At 35.6% G+C, this 24,480-nt stretch overlaps 2 protein-coding genes across 2 annotated transcripts in view; both read left to right on the top strand.

Annotated features, from left to right (window-relative positions):
* Positions 1 to 6,776, top strand: part of LOC136032505 (uncharacterized) — a 33,702-nt gene extending 26,926 nt beyond the window's left edge. The window contains exon 5 of the mRNA XM_065712811.1: positions 6,156 to 6,776. Coding sequence (XP_065568883.1) covers positions 6,156 to 6,496 — 341 coding nt within the window. The 3' untranslated portion in view covers positions 6,497 to 6,776. The remainder of the gene's footprint in view (positions 1 to 6,155) is intronic.
* Positions 6,777 to 19,188: 12,412 nt separating this feature from the next.
* The window catches only part of LOC136032185 (GATA zinc finger domain-containing protein 14-like), a 44,607-nt gene continuing 39,315 nt past the window's right edge, over positions 19,189 to 24,480 (top strand). The window contains exon 1 of the mRNA XM_065712383.1: positions 19,189 to 19,257. Coding sequence (XP_065568455.1) covers positions 19,213 to 19,257 — 45 coding nt within the window. The 5' untranslated portion in view covers positions 19,189 to 19,212. The remainder of the gene's footprint in view (positions 19,258 to 24,480) is intronic.

The following is a 24,480-nucleotide window of genomic DNA, read 5'->3' as shown; positions in this document are numbered from 1 at the left end:
CTCAAGTTTCTCATTGATTTTGTACGTACATTTAAGCACCGTCATATTGGACAATAAATCTCGTGTTTTTGAAAATCTGATTTTAGTTAAGAAAAAAGTAAAACAACGATTCTCAAGAAAGGGGTACACAAACTTTTTGGGCCTTGACTAGGGGTACGCGGACCGAAAAAGGTTGGGAACCACTGCTATAGCACTCATATAACGGTAAAGTACATCTGAATATTACGTAATAAGGTTTGTTTTTTCTTTGGCTGTTTTAAACAGCCCAGGAGGGCCAGAAAAAAAAACTTTCAGGGAATTCAGGTGCCTGTTACGTAATAGGGAATGTTTTCTTCAGGACTTTTCAAGACGTTTTTAAGATACTTTTCTTCAAGACGCTTCAAGACATTTCAAGACGCTTTTTAACACATTTTTCTTCAAGACGTTTCAGGACATTTCAAAACGTTTTTAAGACTTTTTTCGTCACGTTTCTCAAGGTGTTCTAAGAAATTTTAAGACATTTTAAGGCAATTTTCATCAAGACATTGTTCAAGACGTTTTAAGACATTTTTCTTCAGGACTTTTTCACGTTTCAAGACATTTCAAGTCGTTTCTTAAGACATTTTTCCGTCAGGCATTTTTTTCAAGACGTTTCAAGACATTTCAAGACGTTTTTTAGGACATTTTTCCCAAGACATTTTTTAAGATTTCTTTGGTTCTTACGTAATATGGAAAGTTTACTTTTTTGAGGGTGATGCAATCTTGCGTGTCTTGTGAGAGGCAAGGGGGCACCAGTCAAGTGGGGAATCCCTGCTTATAACTGAGAATGACGCATTCTCGCGTGAATGCTAGAATTCAGGGGCCCATGAAGAGTGCACAGACGTAAGTTCAAGCCATATTAAGAGATATTTTTTTAGGTTCTAATGAATATGCCTTGTCTCTTTGAGCCAAGACCATGCATTTCTGGGTAAATACTGCACATTTGAATAATATTCTTCTCCGTATTCCACATAATCGCATTAGAGGTAAATTTAATCCACATTAAGAGCTATTTCTGAGATATTTTAATGAAAATACCTCGTTTCTTTGACCGAGTGTTAGATTTTAGTTCCCCTCCCTCGAAAAAATCCTTTAACACCTCCCAGATTATCGTTAAGCTGTAGAACACGTAAGTCTAAGGCCGTTGCCACCACCGTGGCACCTAATGGCGGGCTCGTAGCATGCTTTAGAACGCATTATTACACCACAAGCATATTCTGACATTTTCCTGCAAAAAATAACCGCATCGACTAGAATCGATCGTTCATACTTAAAGTAAAATTCTCGATAGTATTTCTTCTGCTGACTCCTGGCAATTGACATTAGCGCGGCACAACATGCCAGCTAGTGGCACCATCTAGTAACCGTCATCATCACTTGAGCGTTTTCTGGCAGTAAAATCCAACACTTATCATACACATGGCGTTTTTGGGCATTTTCCTGCAAAAATATTTATTTACATTCGAATAAATTGTTTAAACTTGAAGAAATATTCCCAATAGCATTTCTTAAGATGACTCAAGGCAATTCAATCCAAGATCTCTTTTGTTATTACATAATATTGAATGTTTACTTACGTTGAGGGTGACGCAATCTTGTGTGACTTGTAAGGGGTCAGGGGCCACCAGTCAAGCTGGAAAGTTTTGCTTGTAACTGAGAATGACGCATTCTCACGTACCATGCTAGGCTTCAGGGGCTCGCAAGGAGGGCACAAACGTGGGGTGTTACATAATGACGGCACTCACGTGGGATGTCATGTAATGACGATGCACAATTGGGATGTTATATAATAATTCAAGAGTTTTCATTTTCTTTCAATGCGTTTTTTTCTCAGGAAACCTTTATATTCTAAAGATTTTTGTCCGCATTAGGATTCGAAAGAGATTTCTTCTCAACAGAACGGAGTGATAGACAACTGGACCAAGAAAACGTTTCTAATATTATTGTTCGGATAATACTTTCTAATGGAAATGTTTCGATGAAGATATAGGTTATATGTTCCTATGTCTGCAATAATTGACATGCGAGGGACAAAATTGATTACTAGAGATTGGTTACATTTGATGTGTACCTGTTTTTTAAGTAATGCTTTAGAGGGTATTATCAGATAATGTTGGGGATTGTTCTTCGCATATTCTTTAATTAGTAGTATTTTACTCTATCTGAACTTGATTGTGCTATCAGAGATGAAATAGAAGCGAGAATAGTAACATAAGTAGAATGTGATACACCTTAATATACAATCAAAAGTCTATCTTTTCCTCTTCACTACACAGGATTTAACACTGATTTTAGAGGCAATATTGAACGAGTATACATATGCACATAGGCTATAAATATGCTTAAATTGCATTAGCTAAATATACTGAAGTTTTATCCTGAAACAAGAAATCTAAAGAACGAAGGTTTTTTTGTAGATACAAATTTTATTAAGGAAAAAACAATATAAAAATCATGAAATCACAGAAGAAAGCAATTAAAACTCAACAAACGGAGCAACAAAACGTGAAAAAATCTAAATAGGATAAAATTATTTCTCTGAGAGGGTTTGATGAAAATGCCTCATTTCTTCGAGCTAAGACTATACATTCCTGGTTCATAAGCGCACATTTGAATAATATGCTTCTTCATATTTCTCATAATCTCGTTAGAGGTAAATTTAACCAATATTAAGATATTTTTCTGAGAGCTTTTAGTGAAAACGCCTCGTTTCTTTGACTGTGTGTTAGACCTCAGTCCTCCTCCCTTGAAAAATTTCTTTTGACACTTCCCAGCTTAACTTTAAGCTGTATAACATGTTAGTTCAAGGCAGTTACCGCCACGTGACACCCAATGGCTGGCATGTGACATCCACTGGCACGCATTATCACACTATAAGCATTTTCAGACATTTTCCTGCAAAAAATAACAGTATACACTAGAATCGATTGTTTAAAATTAAAGCAAAATTCCCAATAACGCTTCTTCTGATGACTCTTGGCAATTTACGCCAGCACGGCACAATATACCTGCCTAGCGGCATTTTCAAGAATCCGTCACCATCATTTGAGCGTTTTGTGATGTTTGAATATCTCGATAGCTAATTTTTTATTTGAACTGCAGGAATATAGCATCAAAGTTGTTTTATCGTGATAGTCCAAGGCAGTTACTGCCCACCGTGGCACCCAATTGATGGCTCATGGCATCCTCTGGCACGTATTACATACCTCTGTCATTTTTCGGTCATTTTCCTGCAAAAGCAATCGTTTACACTAGAATCGATTGTTTAAACGTAAAGACAATTCCAAATAGCGTTTCTTCTAATGATTCCTGACAGTTCACTTCAGCGTGGCACACCATGCCTGCCCAGTAGCACCATTTTGTACCCATCATCATCACTTGAGTGTTTTTTGACGTTTGAATATCCCGATAGATAATTTGTATTTGAACTACTGGAATATAGCATTTCACTATTATATCATAATAGTCCAAGGCAGTTAACGCCACCGTGGTCCCCAATGGCTGGCTCATGGCATCCTCTGGCACGCATTATCACACTTCAGGGTTTTCCAACCGCTTTCCCACAAAAATAGCTTTATAAACTAAAATTGACCATTACTTTTATTTGAACAGCGGAAACTTGCCATTTAATTGTTAAATTGCGATGTTCCATGGCAATTCCCAGCCTGTGACGCTCAATGGTTAACACGCGGAACCCTCTGTCAAGTATTATCACAAATATGGCATTTTCGGGCAATTTCCTGCAAAAGCATCCGTTTACACTAGAATCGATCGTTTAAACTTAATGAAAAATCCACGATAGCGTTTCTTCTGATGACTCCTTGCAATTGAGGCTAGCGTGGCACAATGTACTAGCCCGATGACACCCTCTGGTGTATATTATCACACCTAAGGGTTTTCCAACCTTTTTCTCACAAATATGACTTTATAAACTAAAAATGACCATTATTTTTCTTTGAACAGCGGAAACTCGGCATTTCAATTGTTAGATTGCGATGTTTCAAAGCAATTCAAGCCACCAAGGCACACAATTGCTGGAAAATGGCACCCTTGTGATGCACATTATTAATCTTAAGGTATTTTCAGATTTTTTTCTTGATAAAAATTATGCTTTAAATCCAATAGTTCGTGTTTTCTCAAGCCACCTCCTCGGGATGCCCCCCATGGCCATTAATACCACAGTGGCAATATGTGCATGGCTCGTTACATCCCTGTGATACAAATTCTAATTCCTAAGGCATTTTCAACCTTTTGCTGATTCTGGTTTTTTTTTCTGTGGCTGCCCCATGGTAGCTTATGGATGGTCATCAACAATAGCTAGTTATTGTAAGTTTTTGACCATTATCATTTGTACAAACTTTAAAGCTTTACTATAAAAATTTTCAAAGTTTTTGTTTTAGTAGTTTTAGTTTTAAAGTTTTGTATTAATATTATCAGTTTTAAAACATAGGTTTTAAAGTTTTTTATTCTAAAAGTTTTAGTTTTGGAATTACTGTTTTTGCCCTTGAATCATAGCTTTATTTTTAAAGTTTTAGCTTTATTATTCTGATGAATTGATAGGTTTTTATGTTTTCAACTTAAAAAATTTAGTTTTGAGGGTTTTATAGTTATAAAGATTTTACTCTTTAATGCTTGACAGTGGGTGCCGTGAGTCAGCCATCGATTATCAAAGGCTGAGAATTGCCATGAATTATTGCAATCTAACCATGAAATGGCAAGTATCCGCTGTTCAAAAAAAAAGCCAAAAAAAAAAAAAAAACAATGGTCAATTTTAGTTTACAAAGTTATTTTTGTGTGAAAACGGTTGGAAAATCCTTAGGTGTGACAATGCGTGCCAGAGGATGCCATAAGCCAGCCATTGGGTGGCATGGTGGCGTTAACTGCCTCGGACTATCATGATATAACAATTAAATGCTATATTCCAGTAATTCCAGTAAAAATGAGTTCTTTCCTGGCCATGAAGCCTTAAGGGGGAGACAATGCTGAAGTGGTCTTCTTTTGATGTAGTTTTAAAGGTTAAATAAAAGAACTTAAATCTTAGAGCGCTACTCCATTACACAAATTTGAAAACCAATTGCCCCCTTCTCCCCTCACTTTCTTTAATAGTACCTTAAATTCTTTACTTCAAACGCCAAGCCGTTTTCAAAATATTGTAGTTATGCAATTTCAATGACTCAATACCCACACTGTTTCTTTTTATTTACCCCTACTCCCTCCCATGTGTCAAAATTTCAGGTGCACTTAACCACATCCCAAGAATCCCTGAAAGTTTCAACTTCATCCCCAACCATTAACCAATACCTCCTTGAGAATTCCCTGAAACTTTCGTTTTAACATATTTAGCCATCCCTGATATATAAAATACTCTATTTTGACAACTTGGGTGACCATAGTATGTTTTGATTTAGTTAGAGAGCCCCTAAGGGAGCAATGAAGTCCTTAGTGAGTCCTTACTAAATTTGAAAAATTTAAAACGGAACTTTGATAAATACAACTGTTAATTTTCAAGAGGTTCCAGAGTTTGAAAATTTGTGAGTTAGATAAAGTTTTTGCAATTGGTTCTGATAAATCAGTTGGTGAAATTGTTGGAATTAAGGTTACGTTTTGAATTGCAACATGTGTTACTACCATCGGTTTCGAGCAAGTGATATAAGACACTTTTCACTGTCCTAATAAAAAAGTGTTTGCAACAATGCTACTGACAACTGTGCTTCCTGGCAAATCAAACACTTTTAATAACACGTCTGAAGTAACTCACCCATTTACTTTAAACTAAAGTATAATTTGAGCAAATATTTGACTCTTGTATCCCTCCTCCTTTGCAGAAGATGTTTGCTCCTTCATAGAGGCAACTTTCTGTGCGTTCCCTTTTCATTACCCATTCAGGAAGATCTTTTTTGTGTAGTTGGGAATTTGATTCTTATTCTTTTTAAATTGACAAACAATTATGAATCTTTAAAATTTCCTATGTGTGAGAGAGAGGAGAAAGACCCAGAGAAAGAGAGAGAGAGAGAGAGGGAGAGAGAAACAAAGAGAGAGACACAGGGGGAGAGAGAGAGAAAAAAAGAGACAGAGAAAGAGAAAATACGAAATTAAAATAATCAATCGTTCAGCTTCATCCCAAGTTCGTTTTCCAGGTAAATCTGTTGACCTCTTGCCAGCTGGTTCAACAAATCAAGATGATATAAACGTCGAGCCAGGAAGCTCTCAAGGTCCACCGATACCCCTTTCTCTGAGCAACAGTGAATCAAAAGAAGAAAATAAGCCAGCAAGAAAGCTTCAAAAAGAAGGTGACTCTAATTTAACAACAAAGCAAAGTTTACTGCCGACACCAAAGAGAGCAAGAATCAAACTAAGAAATAAGAAAATAATAAAACCTAGTCCAACAGCCGACTCCGGATTCAAACCTATGCTGGGTGTAATTGACTGCGACGGGTGTGTGGAAATCCCCAATCGTAACGGATGGCAGCCAATATAAGCTAAATAGTGACAGAGAATAGTCCTGTAATTTCCTTGGATTTAGAACGGACAAATATTGCAGCTAATGTTAAAACTATCAAATTTTCCCTGGGTGTATTTAGTTAGTAGCTCAGTTTCAAAAACTGACTGAAGATTTAGTCTCATCGACTCAAATATTTGAAACAGTGGAAGGAGTCTGATCTTGTTTCGTTGTGAGGATTATTTTATTAGTGTTGCCATGGTTCTTAGTTTTCAATCTCGTTTATAATCAAGTATCAATTAAAACATGTTTAATTTAAGTTTCTAAATAAGACATTTTAGTCTACCCACTGGTGATCAATTACTTTTTTTTACAAATTACTAGAAAGGTTAAACTAATCCCCAAAACAAAAAATTACTCATTTTAAAATAGGAGACATTCTATCCCCCCTTATCAAACTATATTTGGTAGACCTCAGCGAATAATTAGAAATACATGGAATTTCCGATAAAAAAAGAGACTGAAAACTTCTACCACATCAAGGAGATTCTGGAGGACTGACTAATATTCTGCTTTTAAAAAGGTCTTTGACTGTTAAAAAATTCAGAAGTTCATGATAACAAGCTATAAGAAGTAACTCGTGCTAACAGTAACAAAACTCAAAATATAAGATTTTGATAATATATATATATATATATATATATATATATATATATATATATATATATATATATATATATATATATATATATATATATATATATATATATATATATATATATATATGTCTATTAAACGAATTAGCCTTTTTATGGTGGTTCCAAATATGCAAAATTTAAAATTACATGCTGAAATCTACAAGCCATAGAAAACTTAAGTAATTTCTAAGAACCAGGAAAACAGTCCCAAGAACGGGTGTAATCATGATGAAAATTGAATTATCAAATAATGCTTACTAGAAAACCTAGAACAGAAGTTTTGAGCCCCTTGACACAAATATACAAAATTTTGCTGTTTTTTTCTAAAAGATGGAGACGGGTACGGTTTTATTTGCTTGTTTCTTCTCCTTTTTTTTGGGTCAGAGTTGGTCATGCCGGACTAGACTTCCCTTAACAATGTAAGACGGCTCATTACAACGAAACATGAAAGTTGTAGTGTCAGTTTTAGGAGCCAAAACAGATCTCACCCCTGCAAAGTGGGAGTTCTCGGTCATTTTTTGTTGTGAAAAAAAATGGCCCGAAAAGGGTCAAAATATAATCAAGCAAAGATTTTGAGGAATCCAATCGATTTAAAATTGTTGAAAAGCTATGTGCTTAGCTTCGAAGTTTCAGAGGACATACTAGGGCGTGACGACGCAATCACTGTAGAGACACCAGCAGTCGATACAAAATCAATAACATAGACAATTATTTTAAACTTTATACCGCTGAATTTATTTATCCGGGCCTTCATAAAATTCAGACAGTTCTTGGTAACAAACTATAAATAAGGGGTGACTCGTGAAAATGGTAACCCAAACTCTGAAAAAAAAGATATTTGGTAAGTTTAAAATTGTATAGGAATTTATGAGCCTCAAAAGTTTTTCTGAATTTTAGAAAAAAAGGGAAAAATCACTAAAAAGGGGATTGATCTTGGTAGAACTTACACCGTCAATTTCAGCCTACCAGAGAGCCCTTTTTTAGGGTTTTGTTCTTGCACCATTTTTTTTTTTTTTTAGTTTAGCCAAGATTGGCCCAACTGACCCAGATTTCAAAGGATACCCGGGAAAGGCTCACTAAAAAGGAAATTGACAGTTCTAGTACCCTTTTTTAGTAGCAAAAGGAACCGTGACGGAGCAAAGCAGTATATTTTTTGACATTTTGTGGGACAAAGTAGTTTTGGCCCACAAAGGACCAGCGTGCAATCAAATCAAGATTGTGGCATAGCCAAATTTATAATTATTGAAAACCTGTATATTGAACTTCCCAGTTAGTAGTATCCCCTCCATGGTTTTGAGAAGACCCATAGCCCCTACTCCTTTCTTCCTTTATTGATTTAAGATGGTGAAGAAGGTTCGACGGTGATTCCCTCAGGGCAAGCTGCAGGTGCATGTTACATAATAGGGAATGTTTTCTAAAAGATTCAGGTGCATCTTAAATAATAGGGAAAATTTATTTTTGGTTGTTAAGTAATAGGGTTTGATTGTTACATCATAAAGAATGATTTCTAAATGAAGCAGGTATCAGCTACTTATAAATCTAAGGGTGTAGGGAAAAAACATTCAGGGGCTCTGCCAAATCATGTTGTTTTGGTTGTTCTTAAAAACATCTACGAGGTCCCACCAAGTCGGGATTTCCTTGTTTGTTACTTAATTGGGTTTGGGTGTTACCAAATATAGAGTTTTTAAAAATACCTTCAAGGGCCCACAAAATCAGGATTTCCTTGATTGTTATGTAATATGGTTAGGGTGTTATCTAATAGACAGTGTTTTTTTTCTAAAAAAGCTTCAGAGCCTTCCCTCAAGCAGAGGCATGGTCCCAAATCTTCGTCCCCCAAAAATTTCATGCTTTACAGCCGTTTCACGTCAAAAAAGGGATTTTTGCCGTTATTTTCTAGGAGCAGAACCGTTATAGAGACTAGACGTATAAAGATTTTGTTGTTAGTAAACATAGGCTGTACTGCTATTTCTAGGAAACAGAAGGGTCTCGTGATCTGCTATTGATTTTCTAGGAACAATGGATTCCTGTTATTCCTTTAGTGTGGCCAGGAGATTTTCTATTGTCCCCGGGGGGTATAGAAAAGGGCTTTGAATGAACTTCCCCATCAGTCTTGTATTAGATTCTGAAAGTGACATAACTCAAGACTTTCTAAAATTGATTCCAATAGAAATTTTAAGAAGGAATGAAAGTCTTCTTATATGCTGGTGAGTCTCTTTTTCTGTATACCCCCACCCCCACCCAAAAATAAAATGATTATATCCAAATTTAACCTACTGTAATTTTCTTCCTTAGAACAAAAACTTAAAATCCTCTACCTCCTGCTACTGCACAAATCTCTCAGTGACAAATATATCTTATTTTTATCACGTCAAGATGTTCTTTACTGTGAGAGTCACGTCCCATATTAAATCACTTTCAAGCATATTCCATCAGCGGGCTAAAATTGTATAAGCTTACAGATGTGTTTAAGCCAAGTTAGTTACTATCCCTCGTGTGTAGGGTGCATTTCAGCTTAGACCATAATTACCCTAGGATAGATCTCGAGCATACAAATCGTTAAATAATTGGACCAAAAGACTCGCTTTTATAGCAGCTGCTCATATCTGGTAAATATCTACCTAAACAAATTTAAATTCTATCGCAAAACGGTTGCGTAAATGTTACTTTTTTAGACACTAAATGAGACTGTGGATAATAGTATTTCCTTATAGTATTTAAAAATAGCAAGAAGTGTCTTTTTTGAGAATAATATTAGACTATTTGAGAGACCCCTCCCTTAATAGGGTCAGATGTAACCTTAGGCAACAGAATAAAAGTTTACTGATTCTATAGCTTTTTTCCTCTAGCGTAAAATCTTATTATGCATATTTCTCATAGAAAAGTTTCATAATTTCTCCAAAGATCCTAAGTTGCTACTTTTTGCTATCTTGAATAACAATTAGGTCAGAAAAATGATTCTTTCAGAAATGGGCCAAGAGAATTGTCCTAGGAAGCAATTTCTAAGTATGTACTAGGCTTGTTTGATCGCTCTTAGTGGAATAATGCCAAATTTTCAAACCTTTGTTTCTTTATCTTTCATAATTTTTATGTCTATCATCGTGGACTGTGAAAACGATTTCTAAGCTTAAATACTTGCATAAAAAGTTGGAGAACTGTTTGATGATAGGTTTCTGAAAAGCATAAAGAAGTTTTCTGATAATGAGAAAGTAAGCACATAACTGGGGTATGAGGACAAAGGGGGGTGATTTATTTAATTGAATTTATTCTTTTTCAGAAAGTTTCGCTCATTACATTTAAACGGCTTTGTATAAAGCCTTTCTAGCTCAAATGCAAAAAAGACTGTTTACTTTTATTATTGCTTGTTTTAGAGAAAATAAAAATTACAAGGAAATACTTAGCGTCTATGATATTCACTAATTCAAATTTTTTTGTTAAATATTCCATTTTATACTTACCCCCTTTAAACCCTATTAAAGTTTAAGTTCCTCCTAGAGCAAAGGGCCTGATCATCATTTGCACCCGATAATTCTACATAATTACGGCATATTTTTTCAGACCAGGTGAGTTGAGGAGCAATGAGGTTATTTCTGAGGGCTAAGAAAAAATGAAATTAAACCATATATGTCCTTTTTTATAAAAACTAATTTTCATAAATGATAAAATAAGATGTATTTTTCGTTTCGTGGAAAACAAAAATTTATTTTTATTTCAAGCAAACCCCAGCCAGGAGGAGCTTCCTCCCCAAAAGAGGGCGAGGATAGGAGTTGGTTCAACCTAGCAAAGTGATGAGAACGCGGGCCGTCTAAGCTCCCCACACAAGTAGAGAATGCACTCCCTCGCGCTCCCAACCCCATGGCAAGAATGCTGGACCATCAGGACCAACGCCTCCCCTGCAAACCTACGATGTGGGGCCTTCTTCTCCCATGCTAGATGGAGCTGTCAAAAAAAATATTGATATTCCTTCATGAATCCTAAGTATTGCAAGTAAAAAAATACGCTTTTTATTTTTCTAGCTAATTTATATTCCTTTTAGTTTACTCTAAGGGCCTTTTCGATAGTTTTGAGGGAAGACTCCCTCGGCCTCCTAAGGGAGAAATAGCTAAAAGTAAGACATTATTTGGGTTACTAAAGAGTCCAGACCGACGCTGCTCTTACAAATCCTAAAAGAAATAGCTAAGATAACACATCCTTTTTCAGCTTAATAATTTGCCCTGGCCTGTCAGTTCTAAAGGGTTTGAGGTACCACTGGCCCTTAAATTAATAAAATATTCTTTTCACTGCTTGAAGTCATAATTTATGCAAGGGATCTGTCTGCCTGTCTGTTTGTCTGTCTGGTCTGTTTGGTCTGTCTGTCTGTCTGTCTGTAAGAACTTTTATTCTTTTTCCAGGCCACCAATGATGATGTCTCAGCATGAATAAATTAGACGCTAACAGATTTTTCTGGTGAAGAAGGATCAATGGACAAAAACTCCGCTCAGTAAGTTTGTAAGACACTTTTGGAACATTATGATACATGAAACATAAAGGGGGTGCACTCCAATCCACATTTATGTGAAAATTTCCGGTCGTTAATTTCTAGCTTGTATTGTGAGGGCTAAGGACCTGAAGGAGCCTCTTTGGGGGTCCCACTATGATATACTTTCTGATCATTGAACCTTTAGTTGGTACCTTGGTCTTAATAAATCCGAAGGGTAACTTTGGGGGTCCGCGTAAGGAATAATTTCTGGTCATTGAAGCATTAGGTATTAGTTCCTTATAGCTCTAAAGGCTCACTCCCAAGTATATTCTGTTCTATCTCAGTCAAATATGAATTCTTTCACAGGATGAAATCTAGAATGTTTCAATAAGCTAGTAAGCTTTCATTATTTCCTAGATTCACGTACCGGCATTACCATTAACACAAGGGGCGTACATCGAAAACGTATTGCTGCCGCCTTCTGATATTAGTGACAATTCATGTACGAGATTAGTGGAAAATGAATATGAGGGTGATTATAGAGGGGCTGAGCCCTATCAGTATAATTTTACCCAACTTTTATCTAGACTCTGTAGTGAAAGATTTTAGCCTCGATGTAGAATTCTTAGACAATTTATTAAATCAAGGGCCATCTAGCAAGATCTATACGGTGTTAAAAGATCAATTACCCACCCCTCCCACTAAGACTAATATTAGGGAACCAGGACAAAATGGTGCCGGGGCACCCCCTGTTTTACCTGAATTTTATCCGGCCTATACCGCTTTTTGATATATTTATGATTTCAAAGCTGAGCTTGGAGATCCTCTTTAATACTCTTAATGATCTTACAAGTGTTAGTATCCATACAGATCCATTAGACTTTATTCCTATGTTAGCAAGATTTGGACACTTCTTGAACTATAAATTCGGGAGGTGGAAGGGTGGGAAACTGTGGAAGCATCAATCACGCAAAAATATACATTTTTTTAATGAAAACTTTGCCGGGGTGTAATCTTATTACATGCAAATGGAAATGCAGACCCTTCACCAAGACTTACACAATTTTGAGGATTTTTTTCGGATTGGTTGGGAATCATTTTTGATAGGGTGAGAATCACAATGAAAATGGGAGCTGGTAGATAGTTTTATTCATAGAAAGCTTAGAGTTAACTGTCACAAAGTTTAAAAAGGAATTGATTTGAAGATGTGGGAGGGGGAAGGAGGGGTGCAAGATATACTGCAGATTTAAGGGGTTGTGAAGGTGTACAGCGCTTCTCTTTCGATACAGGCTTAAAGTGCTTCAAGTATTCAGTCCTTGTCGCAAAACATAAACCTAAGGCAATGTATGACACAAAGATACATTTGGAAAATTTGGCAGTCAATGGGGGTTGGGTGAGGCAGAGTCTCCAAAGTAGGTTTTAACTGTTTGAAGGGATAATATTGTGCAGCACTTAAGGGGATATATATTTTTGAGAGGGCATATGAGCATTTTAATATTGAAGTTTTACTGTTATAGTATGATACAGGATATGAAGAGGGTGAACTTAAAGATAAAAAGGGGGTAATATATTCAGTAAGGGCTCTGTCCATTGAAAACAGTGAAACACTGGGTATGGCTTGTCTACGTGCCTGCCATAACATGTATTAGTCAGATTTTAAGTCGGGGGATGAAGCAAACTTAATGCTACTATTGTCCAATGTGTCTCTCAACATTCTATACAGAATTAAAATTAAAACAACACTTGATGCACTGTAAGTATCGTGGGTGCCAATATGTGAAGACGGTTTCTTGTGACAATGCTATCTTGTGGTTGCTAAGCTAACGTCAAATTTAAGCTCATGGATGTCTGCCATCCATCAAACCCAAGTCGTTTTAAAGAGCCCGAAGGCTTTGTAGTCTCGTCTGGGCATGCTCAAAGAGTCTCGATCAAAACCATGCAATTGGTAGAGGTTTTGAGACACTGGGTGGGGAAGATTGTGTAGGTGCAGCTATAGTTGCACTTATTAAAACAGCTAATAAGTAGATTTCATGATTGCGCTACATAACTAAATCTATCACCACAGGACGAGTTGGTAATTAAAAATAAAGATATGTGTTTGGTCTGTAAAGGGAAATTTGTTGAGGGTAGTGGGGAAATTTCAGTCTGTAACCATGAGCATGCAAGTAGTCCCATTTTATCGGGAGAGGGACTATCTTTCGGGGAATGGCACTTAAATTCTTGAAATTTAAGCGTTAAACATCAGTATTTCCTACCGGTCATATGCACAATTCTAACTGTGATTTGAAATTCATATTACCAGCGTTGGCACCTTTGCTTAAAGGTGAAGTTTCAGATGATGCATGGGTATATTGGTCTTTTTCCTATAATATCATGCCTAAATCATCTAAGTTGTTGCTGCTCTTAGAATTCAAATGGAAATGGTTGAAATAGGTAATACGTACTGGAATAAAATTCAATTTTTAGATTCCTATAGTTTTCTCCTAGAATCTCTAAGTCAAATCATTCAAGTACAAATAATCGACGGTTTTAATTGTTTCCCCTCGTTAAGCAACACTTTCCAGATGATGAAATGTATGATTTATTAAATTGTAGGGACATATACCCTTGAGTACTCCATCTCCACCTCGAGGCTACGTGAGGAAGAATTGCAAGTCATCAAAGCGTTTTATAATTCATTTCACGATCGTCAATGCACCGCTACCTACCATTAACTTGTTAAAAAGGTTTGGGCCAAGGGAGGGTGTAAGAATGGGGAGGATTATTGTAAAATTTACCTACAAGGGATGTATTGACGTTGTTGGATATTGTCTGTAAAAGACAGACAAAATTTGGAATAGTTTGGTTAGATTTGGCTTACGTTGGGGAGGGGTTGGACTGCTAAAAAAAAGAACCATTGGATTTAAAGCATATTTTTATAATGAAAATATCTGAAAATACCTCTGCAATGACGAGGTCACCAGTGGGTGCTGGTTGACATCAAAAGTTTCCCACGGTGGAAATAATTGCCTTGGTCTAACATGTTCTACAGTTTGAAGTTAATCTAGGAGGTGTAAAAAGAATTTTTTCGATGGAAGAGGACTAAAATCTAACACTCAGTCAACGAAACGGGCCATTTTCATTAAAATTTCTCAAAAATATCTCTTAATACGGGTCAATTTTACATATAACGAAACTTTGCGAAACAAAAAAGAGGAATTCTATTCAAATGTGTGCTTGTCAACCAGAAATACTTAGGCTTGGCTCAAAGAAATGAGGCATTTTCATAAGATCCTCGGGAGTTGTTAAAAGAATTTTTTGTCGAAAAAGGGGGACTAAAACCTAAGACCTAATCAAAGAATCGGGACATTTTTTATTAGAAGATCTAAAAAATATATCTTAATGTGTGCTAAATTTACTTGTAACGACATTATGCAAAATACGAAGAAGAATGTTGCTCAGATTTATTCTTGTCGACCAAGAATGCATAATATTGGCTCAAAGAAACCAGAAATTTTTATTAAGACTTCGGGAGTTGTTAGAAGAATTTTTTTCAACGGAGGAGACTGAAATCTAACACACAGTCAAAGGAAACGGGACATTTTAATTAAAAGCTCTCAAAAGTAGCTCTTAATGTGGGCTGACTTTACCTCTTGTGGCATTTTGCGAAATACGAAGAAGGATATTATTCAAATGCGTGCATGTTAACCAAGAATGCATAGTCTTGGCTCAAACAAACGTGGCATTTTCATTAAACCTTGGGAGGTGTTCAAAGAATTTTTCTCGACGCAGGGAGACTGATATTTAACACTCAGTAAAAAAGGGGTTATTTTCGTAAAAATCTCAATAAATTTTTTTTTTATAAGAGCTAAATTTACTTTTAACGACATTATGTGAAATACGAAGAAAAATTTTATTCAAATTGCCTTGTTAACCAGAAATGCATTTTCTTTGCTCAAAGAAACGAGGCATTTTCATTAAAACCTCGGGAGGTTTTGACAGAATTTATTTTTTGACGGAGGGGGGACTGAAATCTAACACTCAGTCAAAGAAAAGGGTCATTTTCATTAAAAGCTCTCCAAAATATCTCTAAATGTGGTTTAAATTTACCTCTAAGGAGATTATGCGAAATACGAAGAAGAAAATTATTCAAATGTGCGCTTGTCAACCAGAAATGCATAGTTTTGAACCCAAGAAAAGACATTTTCATTGAAACCTCCTAGAAATATCTTTTAATATGACCTAAATTTACCTCTAAGAATAGCCCCCTCTCCTCCCTGGAATTACTTGCTAGGAGTAGACCAGCCACATTTTGTCCCGGTGGCGTGAATATGCATAGTTTTGGCTCAAAGAAATTTGGCATTTTCATTAAAATCTTTCAAAAATAATCCAATACAAAAAGGGTTTATTTTTCTTCGTTTAATTGTTTCATTTATTAGCGAGAAAACGTATTGTGAAGTTGACATTTTTTCGTATTATTACCATTCCAAGTAATAAGGCTTCTATTGCATATTGTGTAATACTTACGGTTCATTCAAAATATAATTTTGCTAAGACCAAGATATAAATTAATGGAATATAACATACAGGTGCATCTAGGTTCACCACGAACCCAAGATCTAGGGACAACTGTACCGTATAGGCGCACGGGTTTCCCCAAGGGACCCTGAAGAAACAAACCACGCGAGAATGTGTCATCCTTAACACAGTTAAACATTCCCTATTACGTAAGAGCTAAAGAAATCGTGAAGAAAAACATCTTAAAGAAAAATGTCTTAAAAACTTCTTGAAATGTCTTGAAAAACATCTTGACGGCGAAAGTGTACGCTATAACCCTGGTGGAGTTGGATGCTAGGGCCCCTTTGCAATTGACCTCTAGCCCCTTCCCCCGTCGAAATTGGTTACTAGGGCCCCCGGCTGAATTGGTTGCTAGGGGCTCCATATGGAATAGGTTGTGAGGTCAGATTAGTTTAGGTTAGAGGTCCCCCCGTGGAAGAGGCTGACATGGGCCCAATAGATTTTTACTGCCAGGGCCCCCATCAGAATTGGTTTCTAGGGCCGGGTGTCTTGAAGGTTCCCTATTGGTGGCCCTTGAACTCTAACAAGTCCTATTACGCAACATCCAAAAAAGTCCTGAAGTAAACAATCCCTATTACGTTACAAAACACCTGCATCTATTAGAAAACATTCCCTATTACGTAACAGGCACCTGCGTCTTCAAGAAATTAATAGCATCTGCGTTTTGAAGGGATACTCGTTAAACCTCTTCGTGGTCTTGAATCATTAAAGAAAGAAAAGAGTAGTGGCTATGGGTCCGTTTAAGAGCAGTGAGGCATCGCTACTAACTTGTTACCACCAGCAGTAGCAAGAATCTTGCCTTCGTCATCAACTAATATTCTCATGTTTGCATTGTTTTTTAGCACTATCATCTCTGTAAATCATACTCTCACAAATCCACTATCATAAGAGTTGTATCTTTTCGGTATTCCAAAAGAGTATAGTCTCTTACTGTCTTGACAACGCACGCATACATTTCCAATAGTGTTATAATTAGTAGTTGTTTCATAATTCAAATATTTATCTTTGTCAACCTTCAATTCAACGATAACCTTATCATGTGCACACACTTTCTTCGAATATTTCGTCTTCATCTTTTTTTAAATATGATTTAAGTGTTTATGGTTCCAGTGCACAAATGATATTGATCAAAACATGCAATAAACCATCTAATGTCGATGACCAACCATTGAGTACCACGGATGTGGCCACATAAAATATTGAAAAGATAACAATGTAATTCAATGAAGTATTCTTATCAAAATAAAGGCAAATACAATGCTACATATTTACATAAACAATTCGTATGGCATAATGTAGTTTACTTTACAAACTTCACAATGTTTTATCATACTCAAAATATTACAATTCACTTTCTAGTGCTAACAGTCGATTTTTACATTTTCCACAGTCAACAACAAAAGTACACATTTAAATATAATACCACAAGATGATTTTTCCAAACCAATAGCAAAAGAAATTTACTTGTGATATTTTTGAAATACAAAATGAAAATGGTACACATATGTTACTTGTGATTTTTTTTTAGAAAAATAATATTTGTAGTAACGTTTTTTGATCCAGTTTTTTTTTAAATTTTTCCATTTTCTTTAAATTAAATGATATTAAGACTCTATTTTCGACGGGTTTTAATATAATACATTTAAAATTCCACCTTACATTCGCTCAGTAAAAAAAACTTGTGATAATGTAACCGGTTTCATTCAACCGGAATAAAAATTTATTGATAGAATAAGAATTAAAAAAAATCTATTCTCGGCACCTTTTAATATATTACATTTAAAATCCCGCTTTATATTCACACATCGTAGGAAACATATAAAAATGTAAACATGTTTCATTCAACCCAAATTCAAATGTATTCATATGAAAGTCATGGATTTTAAGAATATATACTCATGTAAGTATGCAAATAAGGTTCTCATGAGAAGGAATTAGAGAATATTAGGTACCAGCTGGTACATGCAAATGAGGTTCTCATTTAAGCGTGCAAATAATATATTTCTTGTAGTATAGGCAATCTGGTCGCTAGGGAAGGTTCATGACCGTATTTGCTAGGTAAACCGGTTATGCAAATCATGTACCCCTTGTACTCATAGAAGATCTTTAGAGCCTCAGGCGTTCCTGTTGGAGTATAGGCAAATTTTGTTCTTATCGGCTCCACGATATTATTACAACTAATTTTATCACCTTTGCCCGACGGAAATCCCTTATGGCACAGTGTTGGACCAACAAAATATTAAGTTGTGTAGGGTCCCAACAAGTCATATTCTCGTGGTCGGTGGCTTCTTGTCGACTTCACACAGATGAAGCAATAAAATCATTGTCCTTCGGTCAACAGAAGTCGTTTATGACATTACGTTGAGTTTTTTATTTAGGTTTTTTAGGGCTCCGTTCGACAAATCGTTTTTTAGTGGGGCAATTGGTTTCTGTTAACTTCACACAAGTGAAGTAGTTAGCTTTATCGGGCTTCAACCGACGAAATGCTTTCCAGAAGCTTCACTTGGTGCCAAAAGATAGTGACTTTTCATGGACCTAGCCCAACAAAAGTCCTTTATGATTACCTTTAGGGGTATCCCTTATCCTCCCCCTCCTTATTGACGCCTCCGAATATAGAATACTAATTGAAAAAATATGCTAAAACATTTATTATGAGAAATTACGGGTTTTAATTTCAACCTGCTTAGCTGGTACTCCATTCAATCTCACAACTTGCACATTGTGACTTGGATGTGTGTTGATCAGCCCCGACAAATTCTAATCAAAAAAGGCAATATTAAATGAAAAACTTTCGATTTTAAAAATAGTTTAATAAATACTTAATTATCTACATTTGAAATCAGGCATACAAATTTTCTGATCGATTGATAAAGAGGCTGAAAGTGTATCATTGATGTGTGAAATATTGAGAAAGCTTCCTTCCCATAATTATCATGTATTATTATACTTAAATTATCTGAAATTATATTAGTCATTTTAAGAGAATAATCCTGTGATGTATTTAGTTTAATTCGAGCTTTTAATACAGTAACAACTCCTAGGGAATGACTTCGTCTCATACATACGGAAATATAGTTATCTTTCTATTGGTAAGCACCAATTAGAGCTTGATTTTAACAGGATAAATGAATGATTATAAAACGTAAACACGATTAGGGATTCTCAACTTCAAATTTTGGTATTTCCCTTCAATTTACTTTGTAATCAACGGAACCTTAACTAAATTAGATTCAGTCGATAAGAGAAGTAAATTAGTTCTATACAAATAAGTGTAATTGAAAAAAAGCTTGAAAATGTATTTAAACGGTGGAAACTCCATGAACATAGTGTTTTTTTTATTTTGCAACTATTTGCAAATCCTCCATTCTTCGGATTTCTGAAAGAGCTAGAAAATTTCGTATTTAACTCAGACAGTCTATTATCATATTTTTAACAATATACGAATTTAGAATTCATGCCATTTTGGAGGGCTGAAGAAAATGACAATTCCCTCATGGCTATATTCAACCTTAGGCTCTTCAAATAGATCATGGTAACGAATTGTATGTAAAGAACGACTTTAGGACTATAGAATCGATAGAACTCAAAATTCTAAAAACGAAATTTCGATGACAATAAATAGATACAAAAATTACTTTATCTGATTCCGAGTATCTAGAATTTTGAAATATAGTATTATCCCAAAAATTTACGAGCTTGAGAGAAACATTTCTTAAAAGAGGTGTGATCTTGATGAATCACACTAACATAGTCCGCATTTTCAACAGTCCTAGTAGGCCTATAGATGTCTCAAATTCATATGCGTAAGAATACAAAATTTGGCATTGCCCAGAGAAATTTGATAGCAGATGATTGTTTATTTTCATTGTTTTTTTTTTTAAGGAGTGACCATATCAGAGTAACCAAATCTGTACCAAGGTTTGAAAGACCATACTGCCATATGGTGCTGCTTTCATCCTTAAATCCATGCAGTCCATACTCCATACAAAGCCAAGGGTTACAAAGCCAAGGGTTACGATATAGAATGCGTATATCAGCTGTCGGGGGAGGTTGGAAGGTCAGTGGATCTCATTATGATCGAGGGGACTCCCCAACCTTTAATAGCGAATTTTAAGCCCAAAGTTTTCGAGAGGTCCTTCTTATAAATTGAAGGCGGGATTAGCTTCTATCATACTTTCATATGAAATTATATATTCGGACTAATCCTGTAATATGGTTGCTAAGAGGAAAACAGCTCCACTTTCAGCCCCATAGCCTTGGTACATTGAGAAAATATTTATAATAGCCAAAAAATTCTGTTGTAAAGCGTTTAAAAAAAAGTAAGTTTACAACATTAGTACAGATTGATGTAAGTTTTCAAATGTCTTTGAGGTGCCAGTGATGGGGTTGCATGTTGGCGTCCGTCTCTTGACGAGACAAATAAGACATGACTCTGAAGCTTATTGACTATTGCATTGTTGAATACTCTGCATTGAGGGGTTGTTTGGGGGTTGATTTGTGTTATATGAATACCCATTTATTTAAAACTATGTGGAACTTATTATCAGTCTCATTGTTTAAACGTATTTCTTTCAATACTCTTTAGAATTTGAAGATCGTAAGCTGGGATGTAAGAATAACGTGTCGAGACACGAACAAAAGCGAAACATCTTGTTACAAGTTGGTCTAACTGTCCTTGAAACTAAATAGTCCTTCCATCGTAAAAATGTAAGCCAAAGGAAAACATACATAATACACTTGACCGTCAATGGCCTGACAAATATAGACAGTTAATCGAGCACAAATTCCAAGTTTGATCGTTCAGCTGGGTAAAAGATAAACCGTATTTTGAATGTGTTGTTGGACTCAACTTTGTGCAACAGGAGGAGGGCTCATCAACTCTGATCAAAAAAAGAAAGATTTTGTGACCATTTCTGAAACAAAACAATTTCACATTTACTGGGAGACAATTAGATTCCCATTAGGTCACTGCATCAACAGGTATCAAGGTACCTGTGTAAGTCTCGGTAAGTAACAGGTATCAGGGTAAGTCCAATTTTCAATTTAATAGCGGGGTTTATTCAAGAAAATGAACAACAAGAAAATACAGAAAGAAACTCTTAAAAAGTAAGCTTTCGCTTGCTTGGAGGCTAAGCTTCCGCATAAAATCTAATTTTAAAAACGAGTGCATATAGCTGGGAGCTCAAACTCAAGTATTAGGAAAGGTCAATTATGCAGCATCAAGTCGTAGCCTTGATTGAGCCCACAATTGAGTTCCATTGCCAAAAAAGATAAAGCAAATACAATAAAAGACTTCAAGAAAGCTGATTTTAATTGTCAACATTTTTTGTTCCGACTAGATATTGCCGTATAATAAAATTCAAAGTTAATAATGCATGTGAAGTAAACACCTTTGGACTCACTCATGACCCGCAGTTTATATTTTTGGTAAACATACTGCAACATGGCGCCAATTCCCTGTAACGCTAATTCTGTATGTAGATTAGAATTACATAGAAATTCCGAATTCGAAAATTTGGTAATTAAATCTTTGCGTAAGCCCGTGACCATAATTTAAATTAAAGAACTAGCAGTATCAAATAATGTGATTATGGTTGTCAATCTTGGAGATCCACTGACCATATTTTGGGGGATGTTCACATAGCGATAACCTTTAAAGGCATGGGTTGCATATCGAAAACTCCCACCATTTTAGTTCATCTTTGGCTGATGAATACAACTTAGGCCACACATGTAAATGTATCCACACCAGCCATGAAGTCTTGGAAAAGGGATTTGTAAGAAAAACAAAAACGGATAAACAGGTAAGACCTAGGCCCCAGCCCCCCTTTCTGTTTTTAATTGAAGATCAGGAAATGTATTTGCACATTTCTTAGAGGGTATTTGTTACAAAGTACACTGATAGACATAATTTTTCGCTCGTGAACTAGAACATGCAATTTTGACTAAATTTTTTGATTGGTTTCGAAAAAAAAGTGATTTTTTTTCCATCACACGCAAGTTAAATTTATTTAGTGCTTGATTTCTGTAGAAGAATATATTTAATGGCTTACATAAATTTACAAATAATGTTTCTAACGACTAATTAAAAACTTAATTCGATTTTTTTCCCTAGCTCTCACAGCTTTCACTTAATTTTTTTTTTGGTAATCCTTCCTACAACACCGAAAATTCTGCCAAAATCGTTCGTAAAATAAATTGCATTAAACATTCAGCGTTAAAAAAAGAGTTAATAATAGTTTTTAGTTTCGTTATAAAAGCTTTTCATCGTGAATTGGTAATATTTTAGTTATTAGGGTAACAAAGAAAATCAGTCGTGCTCTTCAGAGATGTTATCATGGGTGCAGCAGCAACAGCACACTTGTCAAGAGTGGCAACATCATACAGTAGCCATATTCGACATATAGTATAAAGAAAAAGAAACGAGTTTGAAACCAAATGCCCAATGCTTACTAAAGCTAAAATGTCTCAGAACCCATTTGAACTGCTTACCAGTTCCTGGAACACTTAACTCTTATGCCTAAAGGTTAGACACTATTTTTTACATTAGTTTGAGCCTAAGGGTTATACACTATTTTTTACATTAGTTTGAGCCCTCGGCATCTTCTCCCCTGCCTCTATCTCCGCTTGATTTCCTCTAAGTCGTTATCTAGTATTACCATGCATATTTCAAAACTTGTCTCGGGTGCACACGAAGTAGCATATTACGCAGTCCATTGCCTTTGACACTGAAAATTTCGTGGAAATAGCATTTTAACTAAGCCAAGGATTCACTTTTTGGCGTGGATGCTGGAAATTTTCTGCTTTCCACCCTTCGTTTGGTCCTCGCTCTCCTCCACAGGATACCTTCTGACTTGAGAATAGCTATTTAAAATGTTTGTGCCCATCATGTTTATCAAAGTAGTGACAAACAAAAAAAGAAAGCAAAATGCAACCAGTAGAAAGAGAAGTTGAAAAAGAAGGGAAAATAGTTTATTGAACAATATGATATTTCTATGAAAGGAAACTTCAAAACTTTTTTTTTTTACGGTAGACAATTAACCTAGATTATTGTGGTAAAAATGAGAAGGGTGGAACCATTTAAAAAAGAACCAGAAACTCAGTTCGAGGGGATTGGAGATATATAGAAACTTTGCTATTATAAACACTGGAAACAATGGTGTGCGTACTTTTAAGTTACTGTACAAAAAAACTAAAAAAAAAATCTTACTAGAGGCATTACCTACAGGTCCCAACTTCTAATATAATTTTCCTTACGATTGTCTTCATAGTTTCCTTGGCTAAAGCAAAGAGGGGGCTTTAAACTTAAAATGTGCAAAAACAAAGCAAAATGAAAAGTAGGCTGTAACCTCCAGTAGTTTTTCTTGCAGATCTTAACAGGTTGGGCACTTTATTGAAAGTAGAAAAGGCATATCTAGCCAACATTCGAACCATGGAAGTATGCATCCAAGTCCCAAGATTACTGATAAGAGGTTGAGAATTGAACGATGGCGAACACATTTCAAATCTGTTGGGTCCACAAGCCCATCAACTAGACCATTCTTGGCCTCAAAATCACCTATCTCTCTACCATCACCTAACCACCTCAGCCCTTCAGGAGCTCATGGACGAGTAAATGTGGATGCTCCAACGATCGGGGGAATAAGTGCAATCATACGACTTGTAAAAATAACAAACCACCGGGCGAAGATCGATATCACCTGATATTTACAAAGCTCCTCCGTTCAACAGTCCAGGAGCTCTATCACATTACATGCAAAGTCTTGGAGTAGGAATATATACAACTGGACTTGAGGCAGTATATTAACGTTCCAGTATTCAAAAAGAGGACAAGGTAGAATGCAAAAAAAGAATCTTTGTAATTGATATAGCAGCGAAAACCATTGCTCATGAAGATAAAGAACATCATAATTATGGGCAATTTTTATCTATATCGTTAGGATACTTCTTGACATTAACTTTTCAAGGACAAATAATCTCATTTACATATTGTAAATAATTTTAGTATATATTTTGTTTTCAAGAAAATAGAAATACCAAAAACCAGTTCAAATATTTCACGTTTGAACATAGAATAAACCCTTGACAATTTCGATCAGCTTGATTATCACGTTTCTCGTTATTTTCAAAGACAAAAGAATTAAGTAATTCCAGCATATTTTTCGGGTTTTCATTAAAACACTAAATCTACAACAACACACAAAACTAAATTTTAAGAGGACAGTCTACTTTTTACTTTGGATTATTTTTACATATCTTAAGCTTTAACTTCGCTCTTTACTTTAGCCGAAAAAAGTAAACGTTTTTTAAAC

Source organism: Artemia franciscana, chromosome 10 (genome assembly GCF_032884065.1).
Source record: "Artemia franciscana chromosome 10, ASM3288406v1, whole genome shotgun sequence".
NCBI classification, from domain to species: Eukaryota; Metazoa; Arthropoda; class Branchiopoda; order Anostraca; family Artemiidae; genus Artemia; species Artemia franciscana.
The sequence above is the reverse complement of the archived record's forward strand: the minus strand, read 5'-3'. Positions and strand labels throughout refer to the sequence as shown.